This window comes from Eretmochelys imbricata, chromosome 24 (genome assembly GCF_965152235.1).
Source record: "Eretmochelys imbricata isolate rEreImb1 chromosome 24, rEreImb1.hap1, whole genome shotgun sequence".
Lineage (NCBI taxonomy): Eukaryota > Metazoa > Chordata > Testudines > Cheloniidae > Eretmochelys > Eretmochelys imbricata.
Window position 1 is genome coordinate 1,098,160 of NC_135595.1, and position 27,809 is coordinate 1,125,968.

At 50.0% G+C, this 27,809-nt stretch overlaps 1 protein-coding gene and 1 long non-coding RNA gene across 6 annotated transcripts in view; one reads left to right on the forward strand and one right to left on the reverse strand.

The window, feature by feature from the left end:
- LOC144279759 (uncharacterized) overlaps nt 1-13,166 on the reverse strand; it is a 44,746-nt gene extending 31,580 nt beyond the window's left edge. The window contains exon 1 of the long non-coding RNA XR_013348694.1: nt 12,996-13,166. This is a non-coding gene — a long non-coding RNA (uncharacterized LOC144279759). The remainder of the gene's footprint in view (nt 1-12,995) is intronic.
- Nucleotides 13,167-16,929: 3,763 nt separating this feature from the next.
- Nucleotides 16,930-27,809, forward strand: part of ADAR (adenosine deaminase RNA specific) — a 28,287-nt gene continuing 17,407 nt past the window's right edge. Inside the window, exons 1-2 of one of the 5 annotated variants that reach the window (XM_077841372.1) lie at nt 16,930-17,075; nt 26,112-27,676. In XM_077841372.1, coding sequence (XP_077697498.1) covers nt 26,211-27,676 — 1,466 coding nt within the window. In that variant the 5' untranslated portion in view covers nt 16,930-17,075; nt 26,112-26,210. Of the gene's footprint in view, nt 17,076-20,299; nt 20,342-23,782; nt 24,279-26,111; nt 27,677-27,809 lie in introns of those variants that run through there. The other 4 variants (XM_077841369.1, XM_077841371.1, XM_077841373.1 and 1 more) reach the window with 4 other exon arrangements.

Below are 27,809 nucleotides of genomic sequence, written 5' to 3' on the forward strand. Positions count from 1 at the left end.
AAGCAGGACACAGAGCCCTCCCAACCTGGCATGGGATACCAGAGCCAATGTCCAGCAAATGGCATAAAGGGCTTGTCCAAAACCTGCTGAAGTCAATGGGAATCTTTCCACTGACTCAGGAGCAGTGCCCAAGGGATCAAATGATCCAGCAGCAGCCCTAGTCACTCAGGGCAAAGCAGCAGCCAGGTGACCAAATTCTCATACCCACACACACAAATTCTCCAATCCACCTAGACACATGCAGTTGTGGTGGGAATCTCTCATGCAGTAACCCAGATATCGATACTTTGAGGAAGCCTGGGACATTCAAGGTCCTCCGCTGACACATTTATCATTTCAAAACTATGCCCTGGAGGGTTTTGAGAACTCCACAGTTAATACCTGTCAAATGTGAAAATACCCGCAACGAGCTCTGCAGCACTTCCTTAGAAGATTAAAACCGTGTAACTTTGTTTCCTGTATTACAGGGGATTAAAGAGGCAGTGCCCTGATGTGTTAATTCTGCTGTATTTTCCCACACCATTAGAAATTACACACTGAGATTAGGCAAAATATGCTTAATCTTTCTTTTCAGCAGAAAATCTGTATTTATTAATGGTTCTGGATCAAGGACTCTCCAAGGGGAAAGAGAATAATGCCTGAAACCTAGATCTTCGTTCTCTCGGCAACGATTCACCCACTGGCTTTCTGAACCTGGAAACAGGGACTCTGTTGTTGTTTCAGCCTGGGACCAGACTGCTGGCATGTAAAATTAAAAAGGTGGTAGAGGAGTTTTTAAACTAAGGGCTGGGGAAAGCTGACCAGTGCGGAGGAGCACACAGTTCGGACAGAGCCATCCTATACAAGAGGATTTCTGAAAGGGGATACTCTATATCCTAGTAAGGAGGAGAGGACAGAAGTTGATAAAGTACAGGTAGGAATTGAAGAGAACCAGTAAACAAAAAAAGAACCCCATTCAATTACATCACATGAAGGCAGACAACTAAATATGGACAAACATTATAAGTGACTGTCTATAACTGCTAAAAATCTAAATACCAAGATGGGTGAACTTGAGTTCCTGGTATTAAATGAGGATATTGATACAAAAGGCATCACAGAAACATGCTGGAACAATAACATTCGATGGGACACGGTATTACCAGGGCACAAAATAGGAATGACGGAATAGGTCGTGCTGGTGGGGGAGTGACACTCTATGGGAAAGAAAGCATAGAATCAAATATAACAACAATCTTAAATGAGCCAAACTGTACCATCAAATCTCTATGGACAGAAATTCCCTGCACGTACAGGTTAAACTGGAAAGTTTTGTTGGTTGGATACAGTCCAGGGGTTGTGCATTAACCACCCCAATGTATCATTTCTCCAGTCAGGTCCTGATTCCATTTAAGCGGATTTACTCTTTTCCCCAAGACGTACGTATTATTCTCAGTAATGCTAATGGAAGTTATGCATGTACACCAAGAAGACGGCAGGCTGCTAGTAAGGGTGTGTCATTTCCCAGCACAGTTACCAGAATAAAGAAAAGCTGTATCCAGTTTAGACTAGTGGCCTGGCATTTGTGAAGAAAGCAGCATTGCTCAGCAGGATATGCTGTGAAATGTGCCAGTAAATTACATTTTTTCTAACTAATGGTTATTTCTGAACTTCCTGCTGCTAGCAGCTACTCAGCTAAGACCATTCTATCAGTTGTGGCCAGGCCAGCATGGCAGCTCCGTTGCACAAACTGCAAACACATCACCATCCTCCTGAGACGCTAGTTCAAAAAGAATCTAAATAGAAACCATAGGGCTTGGCGCTCTGTTGCCTGGCACCTGAGCCGCCATTTGCACGAGTGCAAAGTGGGGTTGGCCACCACCTTCCAGATGTAGCTGTTTTACTCTCACTTTACACAGCTGAGAACAACAGAGAATCAGAACCATCAAGGAACACTGCATGTAGCCAGAGATGCCACACCAGGGCGGTGTATAAAATGCAACGCTCTCTATAAAAGTACATTAGCCTAGTGTTAAGAATAAAAGTAATACCATATGTGAGCAAAATACAGGAGAACACTGTGGATGGATGCACTCAAAACAAACACCAAAGCAAGGTTTCACATCATCCCAGCCATTGAGAAATGCAGATGAGGTTGATAAATATGTTCCTCCAGTTGGATTTTTGCAAAGATCTGTACTTTTCTTAACAGCGCTGTTCTAAGAGGCCCCCCACAAAGCATAAGAAAATGACGAGCCCCAAGGGAAAGAACAAAAGCTTTGTTCATGCTAAAGATATTCTCCAACTCAGAATCTAATTCAGTCAGCGTACTCCCATCTCACACTTTGTGAGCAGATGGCTTGCTGCTCCCTGCACCAAAGAACTGCCCTGCAAAGACAGGAGACTCCAACTCAGCACCAAGCTGGGCCAGATCACACAGGCCGTTTATTCCAGGCTGCAAGGAGAACTGAGTGTGTCTCAACCAGTGGTTTCTGCCTAACTGCGGTGCCAGGATCGCCCACCTGGTAAGTGCTCCCTGTTCTCCCATATGACGGTAGGTCACTGTAACATCGGGGGCTTTCTAGTACCGGCAACTTTAAACTGCTGGGACAGATGAACCCCCTCAAGCTTTGATGGGTTGGCTCCAAACTGCTCCTGGGTTTGGGTTTTGCAAAATCAAAGCCCATCTGAAGACATCTTTCAAAACGAAAGCGCCCCCCTTCCCCTAATTTTCATTCTCTTTCAGATTCACACTGATCAGTCCTTTCGACAACTCTTGTCTCACTTCTAATTCTATATTAATTATAAAAACCCTCCTTATAAAACATCTCTTTGTTGTTACAGCTCTTGGTATGGCAGGATAGGATGGCAAGCCGGAGACCTTCCGTGTAACAATACAATGCTTCAGGGAAGCTAAATGCAACCTCATAAAACTGTACCCACTGCAACAACTTTCCTTTTCAAAACTCCCAGCACTCACCTCTCCTGTGAGCTATTCCTCTGGCTAGATATGGCCTCATTCCTGGAGTACCTGAGCACCTCACAGTCTTGAAAGCCCGAGGCTAGTATCCTGAACACTCCACCACCGGCAGAGTGATCATGTGAGCAAAGGTTTATTAATCAGTCCGCAAGGGCAGGATATAAAGTATTAACGCCTGTCTCACTATGGCGGAGATGCTGTTCTTGTGCTAAGGTCTCCTTTCCAGGACACAGAGAGAGAAAGTGTGTCTATCTGTCACTTTTGGGGTTACCCGAGGCGTTCGGGGAGAATTACTACCCCCTACTCACAGCAGGAGGGAGCTGCACCAACTCGCTGCCTCTGGGGAAGCAGGGCACCCAGGTCACGGGTTTTCCCCCAGTTCGACGCTCTCCTTAGCATGAGGCACTTTGGCAGGTTTAGAGTAAAACCAACCTGGCGTTGGTTGAACAGAGCTCGAGGGAGAGATTCCAACATAAGCCAGCCTAAGGATCTGGAAACGTTAAGGCTACAGGTAAAAGGAACGTAAGACTCAGTTTATAGCCTGGACTTAGTAACCAGTGACTTTCCTGGCTCATTCGGTATTTCTCACCCAAATAAGTTCTAAACGGTGCTTGTCCAGTCTAGCAAGCTGGGATTCACCACTGATGAGACAACCCCCCTGGCAGAGTGATTCCCCTTGTCCTCTTTCTTCTTCTCTTATACAGTTATAGACTCTTGTCCCAGGACCCAGGGCTCCCCATTCAGAGACTTTTATTGGGGTTCTTTTGTCTTGGCACATACCAAAGCCTGCATCTGGCCAAGAGAGTAAACACCAAATAGCTCAGTAGATAGCTATCCACGGTTCTCATGTAGATTGGGTCAGTTCTCAGGCTCCCCCTCCTTAGGTGCTCGGTTTACACCAAACCGATTTGGAACACCATATCCTGCACATTACACAGCTCTAAAACTGCTTCCCGTACAAACCCCTCTCATAACTAAGACAATCAGCCAGTTCTTAGCTTTTGGCAGAAACCCCACACAACCCCCTTGGTGAAATATTAAGATGATGGTTGGACACAGAGGTAATCTACCTGCCAGAGCACAGCTGTGTCACAGCACCTTGCTGTAACTGGGAAATCCTTCATAAAGAAGTGCAGCGGGACTAAGGTAGGCAGGCCCCGTTCGCTGCGCCGGGGAGTCAGGGATTTTTAGGCACTGCCATGACTAATGCAGTTATTTTCGGATCCCCCACCTTGCAGGCGATGGAATGGGTGCATGATGCATCTCTGCACCCACCAAGAACAGAGACACTCCTCCCACTACTGAAGAGAAATAGAAGATCACATTGGATATTGCTGAGGGTGGGGGATGAGCAGAAAGCTCTCCATGGACTGCAGTGGAAGCAGAAGTAACCTCCTGACTCCAATGAACCTGGTCGCATACACGCATTGGCCCCCCTGACACCGAATGATTACTGGCAGACAGTAAGGTAACAGCCACAGGCACAGTAAGGCAAATGAATCAGCTTGTGCTGATTACAGTTACACGGGAGTAAATTGGAGTGATTCAGCTGGAGTCTCTCCAGATTTACATCAGCATTGACCAGAGCAGAGCATGGCCCTTGGATTTAAAAGAAATCACGTTTTTCTGTCCTTCACTAAGCTCCTTTCAACATGTCCATCCCTCTCCTCCTTCGGAGCTGCCTCTCCTCTTGTGCTCTGCTTCAGAGCAGGGGCTCTCTGCTTTCTCCAGCCTGCCACCACAAGCTACAGCAGACAAAAGTTTCAGGACCCCTCTGAGCAAAAAAACTGGAGGGCTGGATGGGGAGAGGAGCATGTAGAGAAAATTGCGATTCAGATGCAAGTCCTATGGGATCTGCCCAGTTCCCAGAGTCATAAGGCTACGTCTACACTCAAATCGCGACAGCAGCGCTGCTGTAGCACTTCAGTGCAGACACTCCCTATCCCACGAGGAGGGCCTGTCCCGCCAGCGTGGGTAATCCATCTCCCCAGGAGACGGCAGCTAGGCTGCCAGAAGAATTCTTCCATTGACCTAGTGCTGGCTCCACCCGGGGTTAAGTCGGTGTAGTTCTCTCTCTCACACCTCAATAGACGGGCCTCCACCAATGTACGTTCATAGTGTTGACCAAGCCTGAGAGAGAGAGGTCCTTTGGAGAGGGGGATAAAAGGAATCTGCTCTGGGCACCTGGGTCAACCTCTTGCAGGAAACAGATCAGACCAGACCAGACCAGACCAGATAGACTGAATGGTGGAGAACAACAAGCAGCCGGCGGCAAAATGACCCCTCCTCCTGTGTCGGAACAAGCCCACTTCCACACTGGTGTCCTTAATCCTGCAACGTTCCACCTGCCAGCTCTGACCCCTGCCTCCCCGAGACACACATCAAGCCACCCCAAAGCCGTTGGAGGACGCGGCTTGCTCTGAAGCTGGCACTGGATGTTGGTCAGGAGCAACAGGCTTTATACTCATTAAAGAGAAATCAATTAGGCTGCTAGAAATTCAGCCACCTGGTGCCTCTATTTTTTCTTCTCCTTCTCTTTTCCCTCAATGTGCCACTGCTGCCCCAGGGAAGTCATGAAAGAAACAATACATATTTTTCTCTCTCTCTATCTCTCTCCCTCAGATTAAAAAATGCTGTATGCAAAGAAATCAGCTCCGGCCATCCAATTACAGTACTGTACATAGTCTCTGAGGTTTGCAAACAGCTATCTTTCTATCCGTTTATCATCTCTATCTCCATCCCTGCCTCTCCATCTGCACAGATCACTGTCTGATCCACGTCTCGGCTCCTCCTGTTGGCTTTATCATTATAAAATGATAATCTGTAGTGAATAAGGGAGTCCTGAGCAAGGTGTAATAGGCTCCCAGGGGATGCAGAAATTACTCCTTTATGTGGGGACGCCCTTTCAGAGGCCCAGATGCACTAGTGTTTCACTTGCTAGACAAACGCATTATACCGTCTCTCGGCTCTCCAGAGCTACATAAACATGAACAAGTGAAGAGACGAGGGCCACCTATCTCCTGGCCTTTCAAGGAGGTTCCTGAAGTTTCTTGAGGAATATGATGGGGCAGGTGGGGGGAATCCACTCAGCTGAGCTTCAAGATGATACCAGGCAAATACTGTGGCTAGTCTGGGTAAATTCAGAGCTGGGTGTCTTCCCTGCTGGGCTGAAGCAGATTTAAATGAGGATGGTGCTGGGCCCCTGGCAGATAGCTCAGAACAGGAGGGAAGAGCAGTGAGCTGCATTCCCCCAGGGTAGCAGCACTGCAATCAAAGAGGCACACCCCTGAGGATGAGTCTCCGGCCAGTGGCATAGCTATCTGTAAGCAAAGGTCAGACAGATCCTGCCCCAAAGAGCTGACAGTCCAGAAGGTGCACAGATAAGACAGGTCACATCAGGAATCTGGAAGGAAGGAGTTTTGTTTTGGTTTGTTATTATCTCACTTCCTTGTAGGCATGACAGCAGACATGTATCCTTAGCTCAGCAGCCTGGGCAGGTGTCCAAACCATAAAGAGTAGCCTGGAGAAGGGAGCTGTGGGGTGCCGCTGGCAAAGCAGAGAAGGTCACGCTGAGAAAGATTCAGGTTTGGTCAGAAGCATCCTCACTCCAGGGCTCACTTTAAACTCCTCCCTTTCAGTCTCTCTGAATGCAGAGTACGCTCTTCCTCCGCCAGATCGTCCTGCACACGGCAGGAGGGGAGCCTGAGAGAACGGTTATGGCTCAAGACTAAATGCAGGATGGAATATTAATGCAGCATACGCTGACACACACTGGAAAGCTGAATGAAGTCTGGGATTAGGGAGGGTCATTAGTGTAACTGATTCACCTTCCGGGAACTGTTGTGTCAGGTACAGTAATCCGGAGGGGCGACACTGACCCACTTTTCACCACCAATCCCCCCAATAACCGGTGCTGCCAGAGAAACAGCGTGGCCACCCTTCCTGCAGAACAATGACACCTTCCCAGGGAGCCCCACTCAACCTCCTATCCGATGCACACGCACCCAGGCCATTGCCCAGTGGGCCTGGATATTACAAGGAGGAGTCTGTGATGCTGGCAGACCTGGTGCCAGCCATGCCAAGCTCCCCATGTCTCCACTGAACACTGACAAATACACAGTCTGGCTCACCTCTGTGTTAGCAGTGTTAAAACAGGCATTAGAATGATAAGAATGTGTTTCGTGTTTAGACTTTATTGAACACTTGTGAGCTGCTGTCTGCATTAATCTCACTTACAACGTCTGTATCCCACACTGCACAGTAAGATTTGAACATCTGTATCATAAGCCTTTGCAACTGTGTAAATCACCAGACAGGAGAGAAACATTAACCAGCGTGAAATGCTAGCCTCCAATGGGTCTCATTGTCCTGCCCGACCAAGAAGGCCCCTCAATGCCAGACGAACCAGAGTGGAACATTAAAAGGGACCAAAGTCTGTTGTTTACCTTTCCTCTTCCCCTTGCAAGTGAATTCCTCCATCAGCTGAGTTTGCAACTGGAAGCAGAAAGGGGGAAAGGGAAAAAAAGCCCCTAACAAGGAGGAACTGCATCTTTATGTGCTTGGACTCCGGGGGTGTAAGGATTATTAGACATAAGCAACAGCTCTCCCAAGCTTAGCCTGGACTAGCCCTAAAGGAAAACAGAGCTTGCTTATTATAGAAGCTTTTAGTACCTTTTGAAGCTTAACATTGGAACTCATTCTCTATGTTTACCTGCTTTAACCTCGTAAAGAACTCTTGTTTCCTTTTCTTGTATAACAAATCGTTCCATAGTTTATTATAGGATTGGCTGCAAGTGTTGTCTTTGGTGTGAGCTCTAAAGTGCAACCGACCTAGGGCAGGTGACTGGTCTTTGGGGCCTGGGAGCAACTTGAACATTGTTGTGATACTTGGTATAAGGGACCATCTCTCACAAAGGTAGGTGGCGTGACAGAGCAGAGGACCCGAGGGGACGGCCAGTGACTCCATATTTAGGCTGTTATGGTGCCTGGAAAGTTTACGCTTGATAATTTGTTGGTGAAATCTAAGTATAGAACTCCCAGGCAATCTGGGGTTTGTGCCCTGGCTCTTACCAGTTTGCCCTGAGCTTGGTGCTTATGCTTTTGAGCGACAGCCTGACAGAGCTCAACTGGGACAGAATGTTCTGGAACAGCATGAAAGCTTCTTTCCTTTGCCGTGGAAAGCAGCAGCACTAAATAGTGTGGTATCCAGCTGGCCCAGATGAGCAGAGGTCTTCTTAGCCATTGGGACACCAAGACAGTACAGCTACTGCCATCGCAGAGCCTCCATGTTATCCCCAAATGAGACCCGGGCCGGCCATGGGCCAGGAGCCCATGGCCCATAGGCAGCAGGTGGCTAGGGCTAGAGGGGGCTCAGCCTCCCCCGTCTGTTTTCTGAGCCACCCTGCTGCCCACGTGGATGCCCAGTTCAGCAGGTAATGCCCATATCTGCCAGGGCCAGGGAGGGCATGGGGTGTAGCGGGGGGAGGGCCCCACCTGCACGCTGGATTCCTGGTGGGTAGAATCCCGGTAGGGGCCTGAGCTGCACTTCCCAGGAAGGTTTGGTGGGACAGGATGAAAGTCCCAGGGAAAGCAGGGAGATCCTCAGGTGATTGTGCAGGGGAAAGGAATCCCAGGGGAGGCAGGAGACTCCTTGCCCTCCCCCAGGGGCAGGTGAGGTCCTCCCCCAGGGGCAGGGCCTCACCTGCACACAGACATACATGCCAAATGCCACTGTGGCGGGCGCCTCCAAATCTGAGTGGCAGGAGGCCGGAGCAGGACCCAGGCCCACAGGCCAGGAGCGGACGATGTGGGGTGACAAATATTTTCACCAGCAGCCTATGCTGAGGCCCACACCTGACTTCCATAAAAATGGGGCACCCTCCTCTTCAAAATCGAAGGGCAGCCCAGCATGACTACAGTCCCCCTCGCATAGCATGGCCTGGGATCATGGTTCACGATAGCACACTGCGGGTTAGGACATGCCAACTACTTACTACAACGACTGGCATCCTATAAATGCTACAGACTAAATTCAATTAGGCATCCCTGCGTTTCTGGGTTCCAGATAAGGACAGCCCTGGCCTGCCCTGCAGAACACCCCAAGCTGGATCTGGCTATGCCTGCAGCTTAGCCGGTGTTATACGTCAAGGGATGGTCAGCCAGGGATACTGCCTGAGAATCAAAATGTTCCGATGCCTGGTCAGCCAGGGATACTGCCTGAGAATCAAAATGTTCCGATGCCTCTTTGTACTAAGACGTCCTGCCTTGTGGAACAGCCCTAAGGATGCTAACACATTCCACTGCTATAGCTGATGGGGGAGCTCCTCGATTTCAGCTCCTGACATTGATCCCCCTGCAGCATCCGCACCTGTTTTGCAATGGCACAACTTTAATAGACTAAAGGCAAGCTGTGCAAATGTGAGAATGTCATCACGCTGTCGGACCAGGCAAGTGTGTAACCAACAGCTGGACAGACATGGTTGCTCTCCCCGGAGCCTGGCTTCCCTCCCTCCCCACACCCAGAGCTAGCAAGATGCGTAATTCTTGCTGACATTTCCCTGGAGAACAGCCACGGCAGCTGCCTCAGTTTTATCAAAGCTCAGGTTCAATCATTCATTCAACAGCAAGAAATCCTGAAAGGAACAGCGTGTGCAATGCCCCAGATAATACAGCTCATTTCTGGGACCCACCAGAAAGCTTGGAAACCCACCCCACTCTAGACATTAGCAAGGGACAAGGAGGTGGAAGTGAGCTGCCTTCCCGCCACATTTTAGGAATGAAAACCCTCTCCCCTCCGGTGCGGAAACAGCAGTTCTGACAAAGCAGCAGAAACCCTCATGACAGACCCAGGGAGACGCAGCCTTCTTCATGCACAGGACAAGCAGACCAGGTGGTACATTGCCATGTGCAACCTACCTCCTAGTGCACGTGCACAAGTCAGTTTACACGTTGTTTGGTTAATGGTCCATACCAGCTCATTCACCTATCATTTCACTAGTGTCTTGTGCTAATGTAATGGACTTGTACCAGTGACACTTTGCTTGGCAGGATTGTTAATCGTCCCATGCTCATGTTGGAACAAAGGTACCGTCTTTAACACACCCTGATGGATGTCTGTTCACTCACACACTGTGATATTGTCACAAGGCTTTTAGCAACAACAACAAATATTGAAAAAAATGTAAAGGGGAACTGAAGGCACATGGGATGTAGAGACTTTCCAGTCTAGGTCACTGGTTTGCATGGACCCCAAGGGAAGCCAGTGCTACCCGTTGTGGGGTCTATGTGAAATGAAGGAGTGTCATCAGTCTAGTTTTTAGCGCTATGTGACAAAACCCCCTTACTTCTCGCTGGGAGCCTCTGCCAGGAGGCCAGAACTGATCCTATCTTGAGCTGACCCACCCAGTGCAAAGACAGTGCATGGGCGTGGGAGAAGTTTGTACCTGTTCCATGGGTAACGAGGAGACTCCAGGGCTATTAATCCAGCACCACCCACCCCAGAAATCCATTCATCTTAAATAAAAACATAGGCTGTTGGGTTAGGGGAGCAAAAAGAAGGGCCACTACAAATCAAGGCCACCAGCCCTTCTCTGCCTGGTGAGAACAGGCTGGCGTCAGGAGCAGAGAGTGGAGGTTCCAGTGTCCTTGAAAGCGGTTTAAAATGAAGCTCTGTGGGAATGGCAGCCTTGTACTAGAACTATCCTTAGAACAGAAAGTTGGATGGGGGACATGTGCTACAGAGAAAAGCAATACATCGCAATCAGACCCTAGCTGCAGGTTCCAGAATCTCCTTGCCTAGCTGCTTCTTGAGCAAATGCTGCCACCGTGTGGCCTCTGGAGAGCTCTCTGCAACCTTTTAGGAGAGCAAACAACTTGGACCCAGCTCTCCATCTCCCAGGAGGAAGGACTATGCAGGGAAGAAGCACTTTGTAGAGCTACAGCAAACCAGCCCCGGATCCCCCACCCTCACAGAGCCAAGAGCTGACTGAGCCCCATGTCCCCCTCGGCCGGGTGCACTTGCTGAATCTCAGCAGATAATGCAGAGCATGAAATGAAAGCACGTCATCTTCCTGTGCTTCAGCAATGTCAACCAGTTTGCGAGGGCTGCCAAACAGCCCACCGTAATTACTGACTCAGTGACTATACCGTGCCCACATTTCTCTGTACTCCGACCCATTAATCAGTTATTAAACACTGGCCCCAGGCAAGCTCCTTATCTCCAGTATAAACTCACTCGCCCAGCCCGTTCCCAAACAACAAGTGAGTGTTTGTCGTTACAACTCCAGGATGCAGACAGGGTATCCGATGAAGTGAGCTGTAGCTCACGAAAGCTCATGCTCAAATAAATTTGTTAGTCTCTAAGGTGCCACAAGTACACCTTTTCTTTTTGCGAATACAGGCTAACCTGGCTGCTACTCCAAAACAGGGTATTAAGGTTTCTTTTAAAATTAAATAGATAAAACGGCAGTTATTAAAGATGTGACTTTGGCAACTTGCAATCTGCAGAGCAGTGAGCCGCATTCCTATTGAAGGGAGTTTGGAATCCAGCCAATTTTCCATAAATAAGGAGACCTAAGGATGAGCTCCCATTGATTAGCTGAAACTCGTTGCATGTAAATGTCTACATTGCATAATGATCTATAGCCCCATAATTCCTAGCATAGATTATTCCAAGGCAGACTATAGATCATTCCTGTGCGGGAAAGAGAGGCTCTGTTGGGTTTAAGAATAACAAATAAGCACTAAATTAATCAAGATTGTTTCAATTTACAGAATGATCACGAGCAATAAAAAACTGAACAGATCTAGGGCTTGAGTCTTCCCTGCCCTGCATCCTGTGGAGTGACTTACACCAGTGCAAAGTGGGTGTGAAGTGCTCCATCTACCCCTCCCCCCACATCAGAAGGGGAGCATCTTACCCCTCACTTGCCAGTGTTGCCAATTCTTGTAATTTTATCATGAGTCTCATGATACGTGGTGTCTGTCTCAGATCCCCAGCCCCTCGAGTCACATGAGAATCTTCGCTTTCATTTTTTTATGCCAAGGAAGAGAATGAGTTCCATTGGGTCTAAAGCACAAGGTCCCGATCCTGCAAAGACTAATGCACCTGCTTAGCTTTACTACTGTGCATGGTCCCAAATGAAATCAGTGGAACTACTCCTGGTGGCAAAGTTAAATACACATGTAAGTCTTCACAGCATTGGGGCATCAATGTGCCCTTATGAGTTACAAGTCTAAAAATGATGGGTTCATTACATTTACATTTCTATATGACTGGTTTTTTTACAGTCATACTAAGGACACATTAATGACTTGCCCAGAGGGTGCTGACTGCAATTTACCAGGATCACCAAACGGAGCTCCTACAGATAGTCATACAAGTTCTATTAAACTGAATGAAAATGCTGTCAGTGCTTAGGAAAAAGCTCACTGTTAGCTGTAATGCAATTCTTTTTCGAAGCTACCAGTAAAGTCTGCTTGCTGCCTCAGGCCCCAGTCCTGCAATGAGCTCCACGCAGTGGATTCCTGAGCTTCCGGTGTGGGGTCCAGCCACACACAATGCAGAACTGCGGCTTTACCTTCTCTGTCTGAATTACTTGTGAGGTGCAACTACTGCCTACCAGTTATACCCATGCAAACCAACAACAACATGACATGGTGTCAAAAACATTACACTGACCACCTTACCCTTCAGGTGGAAAACCCATACCTTACACCATGACACTTTATGCTACTCATACTGTGTTCAAAGTCTCTGTGTATATATAAAGTCTGCTGCAGTTTCCACGGTATGCATCTGATGAAGTGAGCTGTGGCTCACGAAAGCTCATGCTCAAATAAATTGGTTAGTCTCTAAGGTGCCACAAGTACTCCTTTACTTTTTGTGTTCAAAGTAGTTGCTGTCTAGATATTTTGATCTCCTTGCCAGATGGTAAATTACATACAACTATTTACAGGAAAGAAACAACGCAACAGACACGAACAATCTGTTCTATGCCACTCGTTTTCATACTAATACAATTAAGAGGGGTTTCACCTTATGAGATGGAGAATCCGCAGTATTTGAGGGATGAAGCTGTTTTTTAATCAGGATGGATGAGTCCGCCTCCATGTTCCTGGAAAGTGACATGGGGAAAAGAATGATGGGGTGGTTAATTTTGTTTTGTTTTTTCAAATAGAAATTTTATTAAGAACTGAAATCAGCAGCATCAGCTCTTCTCTGCTCAGTGCAGAGCGGGAACCATAGAAATTAGAGATAGCCGACAGTTCATTAGCACCTTCCCGTCGAATACTTTGTTGCCTCTAACCTAGGCCGTGAGCAGCCTTTACTCATACTGAAGCTGGAGCTGGGGACATTCTGAACTTTGCAGACTACTAACATCGCTGGCAATGCAATGCAAGGTCAGAGGGCCCTTGAATCCAAAACTAGCAACTCAACCAGCTAATTCAAGGGAGAATCCTCATTAGCTGCCTGCACTTATTACTTTTTCCCTCTCCCAGACTGACCATTACGCAACCCTTCCAGTGGAGATGCTGAAGTGGGGTCCCTTCTTCCCTTCTGTAGCAGATGTCTGGCTGGAAGTTAAAGGCAGTTGGGTATCCACAAAACTTTAATCTTGCTTCTTTGTCTATTGAGGAGTAAGGCAGGTCAGGCCCGGATGCCATTTTCCTCTGGGCTGTCCCTCAATATTAGGATTCACTCAATTCAGCAGTAAATAAAATATTCATGAAAGTGCATTCTTCCTAAAGCCGTCTTGTAGCCAGTGTGCGCTATTAAAGAGAAGAGTGCGTGCTACTCACAAGTGAAATGGTCCCTTGCCAAGATGTCTATTTCTTGCCCTAATGGATGACACCTATAAGTAAAACACACTTATTGTCTAAGGGAAGAGCTACGCTCTCCGGAATATTGAACATTCCCATAGCCCTCTTCAAAAAACACTCAAGAGATAACCCAGTTTTCCAGTCCAACATTATCACTCTCAGTAAAGCAGGCTCCCACAGAGAAGGATGAACCTGAGAGCAACCACTCTAATACCCAGGGCTATACCGCTATTTAATACATGAGGCTGGACTGAACCTCGTATCCAGCACTAGATCCAAGGCTGCTCCCTGTCTGATCCCTCAGGCTGAGTACAGGCCCAGTTTACAGGCCTACATTTCTCCTGGCTATTTCATAACATTTTGAAGAAACATTATGACACATTGATGCCAAATCATTAGAATGTGCTTTGTGTGATGAGATTTTGAAATCTCATGACACTCTCTCTGAACCCCAGGGATGGTTCATGAGAAGATGCTGGGCCCCTATCCTCCATAAAGACATTTATTCATCCCATCTGCCCCTGAAAAGTCAAAGGTCCAGCGTGTGACTCTGTACATTGGGAGAAGAGGTATCGGTCTCACAGAAGAGGAAGGGTAGGGAGAAAGGCAAATCCCGAACTGGGGCATCTATCGGCAGAAGTTCAGGGAAGGGAGGATGGAAGTTGCCTTTTAAACAGGGACTGGGGAGGAGAATAGACTGCAACATTCCCCAGCCAGGACCTCAATAAAGGAGGAAACATCCAGATTACAGAGGGTAGGGACCAGAGGAGATATAAGTTCCTGTTCCGCAGAACTCTGGATCAGCAGCAAGAAACCACGTAGCAGATAATTACAAACACAGTCTGTTCGTAGACTTCCTCGTAGGCCACAGCAACTGGCTTTGACAGAGTTTAAGGCCAGGGAGGCCCATTACAGCAGGGGTTCTCAAACTGGGGGTTGGGACCCCTCAGGGGATCGTAAGGTTATTACATGGGGGGTTGCAAGCTGTCAGCCTCCACCCCAAACCTCGCTTTGCCCCCAGCATTTATAATGGTGTTAAATATTAAAAAAAAGTGTTTTTAATTTATAAGTGGGAGTTGCACTCAGAGGCTTGCTGTGTGAAAGGGGTCACCAGTTCAAAAGTTTGAGAACCACTGCATTACAGTCATCTAGTCTGACCACGGCATAACACAGGCCAAAGAAGCCCATTGTGTAGCTCATACCCTGCCCCAAGAGGTATTCTATTCCTTATATACATCGATCCTATCTGATGTAACTGTGGATGTTCTTATTCATGCAAATGTCTGATCCCCATCTGCATCCTTAGTGCATTCAGTGTCGCTGATGACCCCTCACTTCTGAGACTCCAGAGAAAGACCAAGAAACATCTGACAGTTTTAAAAGCTTGTTAACCTGTCACGTTGCACGGACCCTGCAGCAGGGGAAGGCGAGAAGCACACCTCTGAGGTACGGGGGGAATGCAACCCCAGGCAGGCTCCAGTTGGGGGGGAGGCAATCGCCTTCCCCTGGGGGCTGAAGGGGGGTAGGAGAGTGCCGTGGACTGTGGGAGTAAGGAGCGTAGGGTTGCTATCTATCCAGGTTTGCTCAGGATCATCCCTTTTCTGAAGTTGCTCTCCTGGGAAATCTGTCGGGACGCTCACTACACACTCCCAGCAGGCCAATTTTATGGGCTCAGCATCATCTCGCATGTCCCTTTTTCGGTACCTCAGAGATGGCACCCAGTAGTGGGGGGAAGCCTGTCCATCAACGGATGGATGTCTCATGAGGTACAGGGAAAGAGGGGGTATCCTGGGGAGGTCTGTTCCTGTGGGGGGATTCCGAAGAGAAGGGAAAATATCCCAGGGGTTGGGGTCCGTTCCAGGGGGGATCCGTGCGGGGAACGGAGATATCCACCAGGGGTGGTGGGGGCCTGAAGGGAAGGGGAAATATCCCAGGGGCATTCCAACGGAGAGTATCCTGGGGGGTGGGGCCAGTTTTTGGGGGGGTCCTGAGGGGAAGGGGGTGTCAGGGGGTACCCTAGGGGATGGGGCCTGTTCCAGGGTGGGGGACCCCTGAGGGGAAGGGGTGTCTGGGGGGTGGGGTCTGTTTCCAGGGGGGTCCCTGAGGTGAGAGGGTGTCAGAGGGTCTGTGGGGGGTCCCTGAGGGGAAGGGGGTGTCAGGGGGTACCCTGGGGGTTGGATCTGTTCCTGGGGGACCCCTGAGGGGAAGGGGTGTCAGGGGTGCCCCAGGGGATGGTGTTGTTCCCAGGGGGTCCCTGATGGGAGGGGGGGTCTGTGGGGGGGTCCTGGAGGGGAAGGGGTGTCGGGGGGGGTCTGTGGGGGGTCCCTGAGGGGAAGGGGTGCCCTAAGGGGTAGGGTCTGTTCCTGGGGGTCCCTGAGGAGAGGGGGTATTGGGGGAGTCTGTTCCCGGGGGGGTCCCTGAGGGGAGGGGGGTCAGGGGGTGCCCTGGGGGTGGGGTCTGATCCTGGGGGGTCCCTGAGGGGAGGAGGGACCCCGGGGGGTGGGGTCTGTTCCCGGGGGGGGGTCTCTGAGGGGAAGGGGTGTTGGGGGGGTCTGTGGGGGGTCCCTGAGGAGAGGGGGGTTGGGGGGTGCCCTGGGGGTGGGGTCTGATCCTGGGGGGTCCCTGAGGGGAGGAGGGTCCCCGGGGGGCGGGGTCTGTTCCCGAGGGGGTCTCTGAGGGGAAGGGGTGTCGGGGGGGGGTCTGTGGGGGGGTCCCTGAGGAGAGGGGGGTCCCGGGGGCGGGGTCTATTCCCGGGGGCGGTCCCTGAGGGGAGGAGGGACCCCGGGGGGCGGGGTCTGTTCCCGGGGCGGGTCCCTGAGGGGAGGAGGGACCCCGGGGGGCGGGGTCTGTTCCCGAGGGGGTCCCTGAGGGGAGGAGGGACCCCGGGTGGCGGGGTCTGTTCCCGGGGGGTGTCTCTGAGGGGAAGGGGTGTCGGGGGGGGGTCTGTGGGGGGATCTCTGAGGGGAGGAGGGTCCCCGGGGGGCGGGGTCTGTTCCCGGGGCGGGTCCCTGAGGGGAGGAGGGACCCCGGGGGGCGGGGTCTGTTCCCGGGGGGGGTCTCTGAGGGGAGGGAGGCGGGGCGGGGTCCCTGCGGGGCAGATCACCTGGTGCACGCGGGGTCACGTGCTTTAGCGCGGCGCCCGCCCCTCGCCCCGTCGCGCTGTGACGCCATCGGCCCGCGCCAGGTTCCGCGGCGCTGAGGAGAGCGGGGTCTCCGGCGGGGGGAGGGGAAGGCGGAGCAGGCGGCGCCCCGCAGCCACTCGGCTCCCGCGTCCCAGGACGGCAGCGGCGCAGCGGTGAGAGGCCGGGCGGGGGCGAGATGCGGCGGGGGATGGCGCGCGCGCGCGGGGGGGGGGGGGAGAAGCGGGAAGCGCCTCGAGGCAGCGCGTGCGCAGTGAGGCTGCACGGGGGGGGCGCATGCGCGGTGTGGCCGGCGAGGGGCCATATCTAGGGAGGGGGCTCGTGTCGTCCCCCCACCCCCCGGGCTTTGCAGCACGCGCCGGGGGGGGCCTCGTCCGGTCCCCCCCCCGCCCCACCCCCCAACCGCCCAGCGCCGCCGAAACCCGCTTCCAAGGAGGGGCGCGAACCCAGCGGCCGGACCCGGCGGTTCCCTTCCCGCCGGGCCTCCCGTGGGGCGGCGTGGGACCTGCCCTTCGGGGGGCCTCTCCCTGCCCTGCTCCGGGGGTCCCGTTGCTGCGGAGAGATGGGTGGGGCGGGGGAGTGGGTGGCCAAGTGCTCCCTGCTGAACACTCCCAGGGAGTCGTCTGGTGCCGTTAAATCTCCTCCCTCTCTGCTAGGGATGGGGAGCTTAAAGTGATGTTTGGCATGTCCCAGTCAGCGGCTGGCACCGAACCGGCCAGGCAGACCGCAGTGTTCAACGGCCACGCTTCTCTACTGACTTCTAGGGGGAGAAGAGGCCTGTCCGCCGTCAGAATGACGGTCGGGCAGTACCCTTTTGCACAGCGTAAGAGGATGCTTTTCGGAGAGACTTAGAGGGAGGAAGTGACACTTTTTGTCTCAAAGGTCCCCAGCATCTTGAAAGGACGAATGGAAGACTAGGGATTATTTTCCGTTGGGGTGTACAAGTGAGCTTAGCAGGCAAGGGCATTAGTGGATCTTTTGCTTGGTTGGGATAGAAAGGAAGGCCTGGAGTTTAAAGCCCTGGGGGAGAGTTTGATTTATGAGATGGGAGCAGAGGATGTCCATCTTCCTGAATGTACAGATCTGTTTTGATTTGTTCGGAGTTATTTTTGGTTTCATGAATGTAACAGACCTATAATTTATGAATGCTAACAGGGTATGGGGAACCCAAACAGAGTTTTGGGGCAGAAGTATTGAACACCTATAGCTCTCACTGACTTTGACTGCTGATGTTGGATGCTCAGCATCTCTGGTTGTCATGGAGATCCAGGGCCTGATTTTCAGTGTTACAAAGGTCAGGTAAACTTATATACCCAATTTTACAAAGTTTTGTTTCATGATAGCCATACAAGATGCTCCAAGGAGTGCATTCCTCGGTGAGCGGTAGCCACCTGGAAACGTGCTGTCTAGCCTGTCTTATTCTTAGGGTATTTATCCAAGTAACAGAAACTCATAGGCACCAACATGGTTATTTTGATCTGAAAAGAATGGGAGATACTGTCACTTTCTACTTGATGTGGAAGCTTTCAGGAAGCAAGCACAGTGTTTGGCTGGGAAACCAGGACCTCTCTCTTCATCCGATGAAGTGAGCTGTAGCTCACGAAAGCTTATGCTCAAATAAATTGGTTAGTCTCTAAGGTGCCACAAGTCCTCCTTTTCTTTTTGCGAATACAGACTAACATGGCTGTTACTCTGAAACATCTCTTCAAGTGGACCTTTTGGAGACACAGATTAGCTAAATGTTACCTGTTGCAATGGAATATGGTCCTTTTAAAGTTCAGATTGTGTTTTTTTGTTTTAAACTACAAAATGAACAGATGGTGGCAGTATAGGACTGATTATATGGCATGTGCTTTTTAAAAGGGCTAAAATGTTTTTCCTATCTAGATAGTGTTGTGGCCTCCATCACTGTCATGTTTGTGAGGCACTCAGGAACTGAAGAATTCTCCTCACAACACCTTTGTGAGCCAGCAAAGCATTATTATCCTCAGTAATGATGGCTGGTCTGAAAAACAGATGAGTTCGTTAGCTTCAGTAGCAAATGTGCATGAAGACAGTTTCTAATTAGAGGAACACATCTGTTCCTAGTGAAATCAGATATTGACTCCTTTTGAGGATGAATATAGGTATATGTTGATTGAGGCCTAGATCAGCAGTTATTTCCAAGGCTAGTAAATGTTGGTGCCCACAAATAGAAGTTGTGTGTAGTAATATACACTGCACATAATTTGTTACTCATGTAACTTGATCATTCTTAAATTACTGGATACGCAGAACAAAACACAGTGGGCTTCCTAAAATACATAGCTGAGAGCTGGTGCTCAGCATGTTAGAGAACAGGGAAACTGCTGCACTGACCCAGGGCTGGTGGTGGGACTGGGGGAAGACCAGCTGTGTCTTGAGAGTTTGTCCATATCTAACTTCCGTATTATCAAAAACAACAAGGAGACCTTGTGGCACCTTAGAGACTAACAAATGTATTTGGGCATAAGCTTTTGTGGGCTAGAACCCACTTCATCTGATGCGTGGAGTGGAAAATACAGGAACAGGTATAAATACAGGAAGGGATGGAGGTTGCCTTACCAAGTGTGGTCAGTCTAAGGAGATAAATCAATTAACAGCAGGATACCAAGGGAGGAAAAATAACTTTTGAAGTGGTAATGAGTGGCCCAATACAGACAGTAATTTGTGGTAGCTAAGACATCTGTAATGGCGCTTGCCTCCCAAGCTCCACTTCTTCTGTGAAAAAAATTGAGCTGTGGGATCGAAGTGAGAGTAAAAGCAAGCTGGGGAAACAAAAGTGAATCTGAACCACAGCGAAAGGAGGCAGAGCTGGACACAGAAGGGGATTTATTCCTGCTCTTTGTAAAGGGCATGTTAAGTTGGTTTGGGAATGGGACAGTGAAATCTGCTGGCACTTCTGCATCGTCCCTCTCTCTTTTAGTCAGAGACTTAGCCAGCAGCTGTGAGGTTTGTTTCTCCCAGTGAGATGACTTTTTGGTCTTGACTTAAACAGGGATTTTCCCCAAAGCGTATCTAGCTGGAAGGGCCTGTGTGTCTGTCATTAACGGAGCGGTGGTGACTATGGGGAGGGTAGCTGGAGGAGATCTGTTGCGGGGGGAGTCTTCCAAGTCACATGGGTCTTACTGATGGGTGCTTCTGGCTAGACTGTTCTCCCGGCAGGACTCTCCCCGTTGCGAGGAGGGGAAACCCAGCGCCCCGGGCGGCATGAACAGGAGCCTCGCAGGCTGGGGCAGGCTCCGAAGCGGAGGCCCCGCTGCGCCGAGCAGTAGCGAGGCACGCGCTGGGCTCCGCACGTGGCTCCGCTCAGTCGCGGGGGGGGGGTCGCGTGCATTGCGCGTCATCACTCCTGGCCGGGTCTCCCTCCGCACAACAGAGGCGGCGGCGGCGGCCGAGGGGGGTAAGGAGGCCGCTGGGAGGGGCGGGGAGCCCTGGCCGCATTGTAATCCCAGGCTCTGCGGGGGGGGCCTGGGGCAGCACCGGGGCGTGGGAGCCCCCTCCTCGTGCTCGCTCTTGCCTCCCCCTCCCCCCGCCTGGCACCCCTCCCCCCGTGCTCGCTCTTGCCTCCCCCTCCCCCCGCCTGGCACCCCTCCCCCCGTGCTCGCTCTTGCCCCCCCCTCCTCCCGCCTGGCACCCCTCCCCCCGTGCTCGCTCTTGCCTCCCCCTCCTCCCGCCTGGCACCCCTCCCCCCGTGCTCGCTCTTGCCTCCCCCTCCCCGGGTGCATGGCACCCGTCCCCCCGCCTGACACCCCTCCCCTTGCTCATTCCTCCCAGTGCATTGCACCCTTCCTCTTGCTCAGTCGCCCCTCCCCTTGCTCATTCTCCCCCCTCCCTGGTGTATGGCACCCCTCCCCCGCTCATTTCCCTCCCTGCACCCCACAGGTAGCCCAGATATACTTACCTATGATGGAAGGAGGGAGCCCAGATATACTTAGCTATGATGGAAGGAGCATGTTCCTGGGTTTTCACACATGCACTGTCCCGCAGTGGGGCGCACAGATCAATTTAAGTGGGGCAGATACATTTAATGTCACCGGGGTGTGCCTAAAGGAGCAGGTCAAGTAATTAAGAATGGTGGTGTGGGATCAAGGCTGGGAAAGGGATTTGATTTGAAGAAATTCATACTCTTTCCTTATGAAATGCCCGTATGAGGAACTGCCATGTGACCACATTCATTCACTAGCACATCCTCCCTCAGCACCAAACACATCAGCTCAGAGGCAGGATGATGCAGGAGAGATGAACAGTTGCCCCAGGTTGCTGAAGGAATAGAATGATGTGCACTTGAGCAGGTGGCAGGTTAGCAATTGGCTGGGCCAGCTGTCGTAAGGAAGTGGAGTGGAGATAGATGGAGAGCCCTAGACATCATCATTCCACTGCGAAAGAGAGCCCTTTCCTAATCCAGAGAGGGAGATGTAGCTGCTTTCCACCCCAAGAGTAATTTATAAATATCTATTGCAAGGCTTCATGTTTTCACTTGGTTCCTTAACACAACAAGGAAAAATTCAATGCAATTAAAAAGCAGCATACCTTACAATTGGTAAAAGAACGTCTTTTTTACATCAATATTAAATTGCAGAACTTGTTGGGACAATATTTATTCAGATAGTTTAGCAGGATTAAAACAAGATTAGATGTTTATATGAATATCAAACACTTAGCTAGTGTAACGTTAAGATAAAGTTACCAGGGCCATTGATCTTGCTTCAGAGCATAAACTGTGGTCAGGATGAAATGTCAACCCTTGTTTAACTGATAAGGTTTACTGAGAGCAAGGTTAGGCTGATGTCACACGGGATACAAAATGGATGGACCACTGATCTGGGGTGACAGTCCCCTTGTGCCTGCCATCTCTCAATAATTTAAGAGAAAAATTCATTTGCCAGTCTGTTTGCTCACTAGAAGGGGAAAGAATGAATAAATTGTAGAGGGAAAATAAAACTCACTCTTCTGCACCCCCACAGTTGCCAATAGGGTTGTGGTTCCCAAACTTTTTACCTCATGTCCCCGCTTACTCTAGTGCACGCTCCCCCCTCCCCCCCCCCCAGTTCTGGGAGAGGCACGTGGACCGGGTAAGGGGGCCAAGGCTGGGGCTACCGTTGGGGGCTGGGGCAGGACAGGGCTGGGGCCAGCAGCCACATCTGGAAGCAGAGACCCGGAAGCAGGGCTGGCAGCTAGTGCCCTGAGTGCAGGCCCGCAGCCGGTGCCCTGGGTGAGGGGCTGGTGGCCGGGGCTGGGCCAGGAGCGGAGCTGGGTGTCGGTTCCATCACGCTCCCTCCAAACATTCCTCTGCATCCCCCCAGGGGATCTCTGCAATAGAGGCTGCCGACAGTAGTGTCTAGGGGCCTCAGTTGAGATCAGAGCCGACACTGTGCATACAGACAGTAAGAGACAGTCACTGCCCCAAACATCTTACAGTCCAAATAGACAAGACAAAGGGTGTGGGGGAGGGGAAAAAGGAGGCACAGACAGGGGAAGTGACTTGCCCAGGGTCACACAGGAGGTCAGTGGTTCTCTGGATTCACGTCCCAGTGCTCTGTCCACTTGATCCACTGCCTCCTCAAAGGAAAGGCTGGCAGAATTCCAGGCTCTTGAAATTGCTGGCAATCCAGGGTACGCATCAGGGACAAGAAGTAGCTTTATTGTGACTTCACCAGACGTGCTGCAGTGCTGTATGGGTAGACGTGCCCTTAAAAACTACAAATGTAATTAATGGTCTTGGCACTCATTACCTTCAAAGCATTGTACAGACAATACATAATGAATCCTCACAACACTCCTGTCAGCTAGGGGAGTCATGTAACCTTTTTATACAGCCAGGGAATCAAGCTCTTAGCCCTTCTCTACACTGCAAATTACCTTGGTATAATTTACGTTGCTCAGGGTTGTGGATAATCAACACCCCTGAGCACCATAAGTTACACTGACCTAAGCACCGGTGTAGACTGTGCTGTGTCAGCGGGAGAGCTTCTCCCGCTAACGTAGCTACCGCCTCTCACGGAAGGAGGTATTAAGCTGACGGGAAAGCTGGCTCCCGTCAGTTTAGAGCGTCTTCACCAGAAGTGCTGCAGCAGCGCAGTTGTAAATGATGTAGTGTAGACATAGCTTGAGAAGCGATTTCCTCAAGGCCACAGGGGAAGTCAGAGCGCGGTTCAGCCCCTAGCATCCCTGCCAGACTCTAGTCAGCTTCACACCACAGTTCAGGAACACAGGTGCGAGTGTCCTGGGAACGGAGAGAGGAATGTTCTCAGTAATCTGATTTATGGCTTTAAATTCCTGCAAAACAAAATCTTCCACCAAAGAGCCCTTTTCAAGTCTCCCCCACTCCTGCCACTTGGAAGTGGAGTGGAGAAATGCACACCCTTTCTTTCACCAGGTTCTAACAAAAAGGAAACTAGAACCAGCTGTCTTGAGGACCAGGAATGCGCCCAGGAATGTGAGACAGTTCCTGACTGCAGAGTCACTGCAGAGTACAGAGGGTAGCCGTGTTAGTCTGTATCCACAAAAGCAACTAAAGCTTATGACCAAATAAATCTGTTAGTCTTTAAGATGCCACCAGACTCCTCATTCTTTTTGCGTAGTACAGTTTGATTAAAAGTTTGTAAGCCACTGTTTTAAACCAGAGCCAGCTGCAGCACGAGATGGGTAGAAGGGGATGTATGTGTGGGCTCTGCATGAAAGCTCTGCTCTCTCCTGTTGGGATTATGGAACAGACGTGCCCTGGGCGCTAAGGGCTGCCCAACCCTCAGTGAAACAGGACACCAGGCAAAACAGAGAAGTGAGAGTTAGCTGGAAGAAAATGAAACCGAAACTTAGCTTGGAGCCATTTTAAGTTGACCGAGTGGCTGATTAGTTGTTAGCTCCATGCTGGGCAGAGGGGAAGGGGTGATTAGCCTGTTTCTGTTGTTTGTAAAAAGTGCAGAGGTACTGAGCTTTTCTGTATCTAGCAGCCATTTGTGAGCTCTGCCTGCGACTGTTTGGCTGGCACAGGGAAGAGCTGCTCCCGTCAGTGTTTCAGTTGCCTTTCAACTTCTCCTAGCAGTGTGTGTCTGTGGTTAGAGAGACAAGGTGGGGCAGGCAATATCTTCTGTTGGACCAACTTCTGTTGGGGAGAGAGACAAGCTTTTGAAATACACAGTTCTCTTTTTCAGGTCTGGGAACGGCAGTAAGAGTGTCACAGCTAGGTACAAGATCAGACAGATAGTTTAGCATAAGTAATTAGCTCATATTCTAAGGGACCATTCAAGGTGAAGTGGAGATAGTTTACAGTTTGGGAACAGTTCTTTACCTTCTGATCAGTTAAATGAATTGTACTTGTCAGCTTGGGCAACAACAAGGTAAGAGCAACTTCTAAACCCTTCCTTCCTCTTCCAGGCATATTGTGTGTTCTAAGGATTTCTTTTTAAACTTGGCCAGTGGAACAGATGTGTGTCTCCTAGTAACTAATAGAACTGTGATGGCCGTGTGCAGGAAAAGGGATGCTCATTACCCTTGGGTAACAAGAATGAGATGTTTCAGAGTAGCAGCCGTGTTAGTCTGTATTTGCAAAAAGAAAAGGAGTACTTGTGGCACCTTAGAGACTAACAAATATATTTGAGCATAAGCATCCGATGAAGTGAGCTGTAGCTCACGAAAGCTCATGCTCAAATAAATTGGTTAGTCTCTAAGGTGCCACAAGTCCTCCTGTTCTTTTTAAGAAGGAGATGTAGCGCTCCTGCCTGCTGCACTCAAAATCCGGAGCACATCACTTGGTATCAGTATGGGGTGAACCAGGAGAAAATGCAAGCGGGGGCTGTTTGTGACACTGTTTAGTGCAAGTGAAATTTCAAATGGCCTTAGAACGTTGACCATGTCTATACTAGCACTTATGTCGACAATGTTGCTCAGGGGTGTGAAAAAACACACCCCTGAACAACATAAGTTTTGCTGGCACAAACAGTCGTGTGGACAGCGCTGTCATCCCACCGCTCGTTGAGCTGGTTTTATTATGTCAATGAGCGAGCTCTCTCTCTGGATCGGTACAGCTGTGCCGCAGTAAGCCTGCACGTGTAGACATGGCCTTTGATTCTGCACAATAAGGCTGATGCTAAGTGGCATGGCTGGTGTCTGGGGTACTCTTGAGCTGAGTCATTGTGCAAGCACTTACTAATTACCTCACTTGCAGTGTCCTGTGTTTTTCTCCCTATTTTTAAGGTGATGTAATTATCTATCCACTTACATCCCCCACTTGGTCGCTTTCTGTGTGGGGGTGTAAGTAATCAGTTCTGTTCCTGCACAGGTTCCCTTATAAAGATCTGGGGCGTAAATGTTCTGTTGGGGATATGGTTTCTGTCACTTTATGTTCACATTCGGCTGCTGTCACGCTTGGGTAGGATTAGAGCATCCCATCAATAGTAGTGGCTAGCTTTTTCTTTAATTTTAAAAAATCGAGTGTATCATTCCAGGTTCCAGCCTGACCACTCAGACCAAAATTCACTTGTAATCAAATGACGTTGCCACGTTTGTGACTGGTGTGAGCTGGATTTGAACTGCAGTCCTAAAAGGCTCTGCATCCTATTACCAACCCTCTACGCTATCTGGTTCCCATGTATCTTATCTCTTTAAAGCATCGTGAAATGAGAGAATGAGTTGTATAGGTCACACTCTATCAAGGGAGGAAGGAATGTTCTTGTGGACTGAGACACAAGTTAGGAGTTTGTGTTCTATTTCCATCTCTGCAGACTCACTGTGTGATGCTTGGCAAGCCACTTGACCTCTCTGGGACTTGTTTTCCCATATGTGAAATGGGAGAATCGTGCTTGGAAAGCGCACTGAGATCCTTAGATGTAGGGCACAATGGATGGGCAAAATATGATCATGATTGAGCCAGCCTGAAATATCCAACAACCAGTGAGGGTGCTGAGTCTTAAGAATGAAGTTGTTTCTCATTGTTAGGCTCATTCAGAATTCCTTTCAGGTCAGTTTTGTGTTTGGGGCAGGGGCTTGGACAAACACTTTGTCAGTTTCATTTACCTGGCATGCATGAGTAGCATAGCAACAGGGTTTGTAGACAAGCTTAGAAAGAAGATGGTTATACATTGTCTTGGAGTGGAGAGGCTGGTCATACTGTACTTCTGGGCTCCTCTGGGAGTGTAATTGAGTTTTGAACCCTTGTTCTTTCCTTTTGGCAGGCCGCTGTGCAGCAATTGTGCAAGTGGAAAGTGAACCACAGCTGCCTCTCTTCTGGTGTGCAAGAGCCCAGATTCACACTTGCATTCCAGCAGCACGCTATGAACACAGGTTTTGGTCGAGGCAAAGGCTCTTATCAAACACCCCCAAAACATAACTACTGCAGTCCTAATCCAGCCTTTTTTAATAACTCTCTCGTCCCACAGGGAAGTAATCTCGACAGATTCAGAAACCAGCAGATACAGTTCCTATTGGGGCAAATCACTGAAGCTCCCCTGTACCCATTTTGCGAACAAAGGCCACAAGTAGAACAACACATCAGGGGTCCGCGAGCTGCTGTACCAATTCCTAGAGGGAGTGGGCACAACAGCTGGGGCACAGCTGGGAGATTTAGACCCCCGTATATCAGTCAGCAAACGCAAAGTTTACCGTCTTATCCCCCAACTCAGTACAACTACAGAAAATCAGAAAGGGAATTTGACCACTTCAACCTGAGTTTCCAGAGACTGACTGTTGCTGGGCAAGACAGGGAGCAAGAAATTTTGACAATTTTAGGGCAGCTTAGGCGGGGGGAGTCCTGTACAGTTCACGAACTCGCCCATAAACTTAAAACCCGAAAGAAAGAAGTCAATCATTATCTGTACAAACTTCTCCAGGAAGGTAAATTGCATAAAGGAGGAGAGACGCCCCCGTTGTGGCGGATCGCAGACAGATCTGGCTCTGTAGGGGCCGTGCACGAAGGAAGTGCCACCGCCGACGGGAATCATTGCAAAGACGCAGCTTCTGAGAGTCAAGAAAAGGAAAGCTCCACGGTTAGCTCAGAAGACAATACTGAATCTCCCATCATGGCTGAAGTCAAGGAGAAAATCTGTAACTATTTGTTCAATGTCACAGACTCCACAGCATACAACCTTGCAAAAAACATTGGTTTTTCAAAGGCCAAGGATGTTAACGCCACTCTCAGTGCCCTGGAAAAACTGGGAGAGGTCCACAAGGAGAACACAACCCCCCCAAAATGGTCCCTCACTGACAAGAAACGGGAGCGGATGCAGATCAAAGTAAAAGCCAATGAAGTAACGGAAATGGCACCTCCCGCCCCAGAGCCAGAGTTTCCAGCTGCCTGCGTAGAACCAGATCTGCAGGAGAGTGTGTTGCCTTTCACAGAGGTAAAGATGGAAGAAGAAGCAAATGTAAAGAATGGACAGCAAGCCTCTGAGCAAACAGAACAGACTGACACTCCTGAGCCAGGCCTGCGAGCCCGGAAGCCCAGATACCGCTTCATGAACTATGACAACTCTGAAAATGGCAAGTGGGCCACAGATGACATTCCAGATGACTTGAATGCCATCAATAAGCAGGCGGATGAGTGGAGATGCATCATGGAATCCCCCTCATCTCCCAGCTACGCTGCCCAGTTTGATACTGCTTTCCAGTGTACGCCCTTAGAAAAGCTGATTGCCTGTCAGGAGAAGAACCCAGTCAGCGGCCTCATCGAATATAGCCAGTACACTTACCAGCGCTGTGAATTTGCCCTTTTGGAGCAGAGCGGACCCTCACATGAACCAAGGTAAGAAAGAGAACATGGGTTTCCTTTGCTATTATTTTCTGATTAAAGAGAGGTACATAATCTAAATTATGATTTAATTGGTATCACAGAGACTTGGTGGGATAAGTCTCATGGGTGGAATACTGGTATAGAG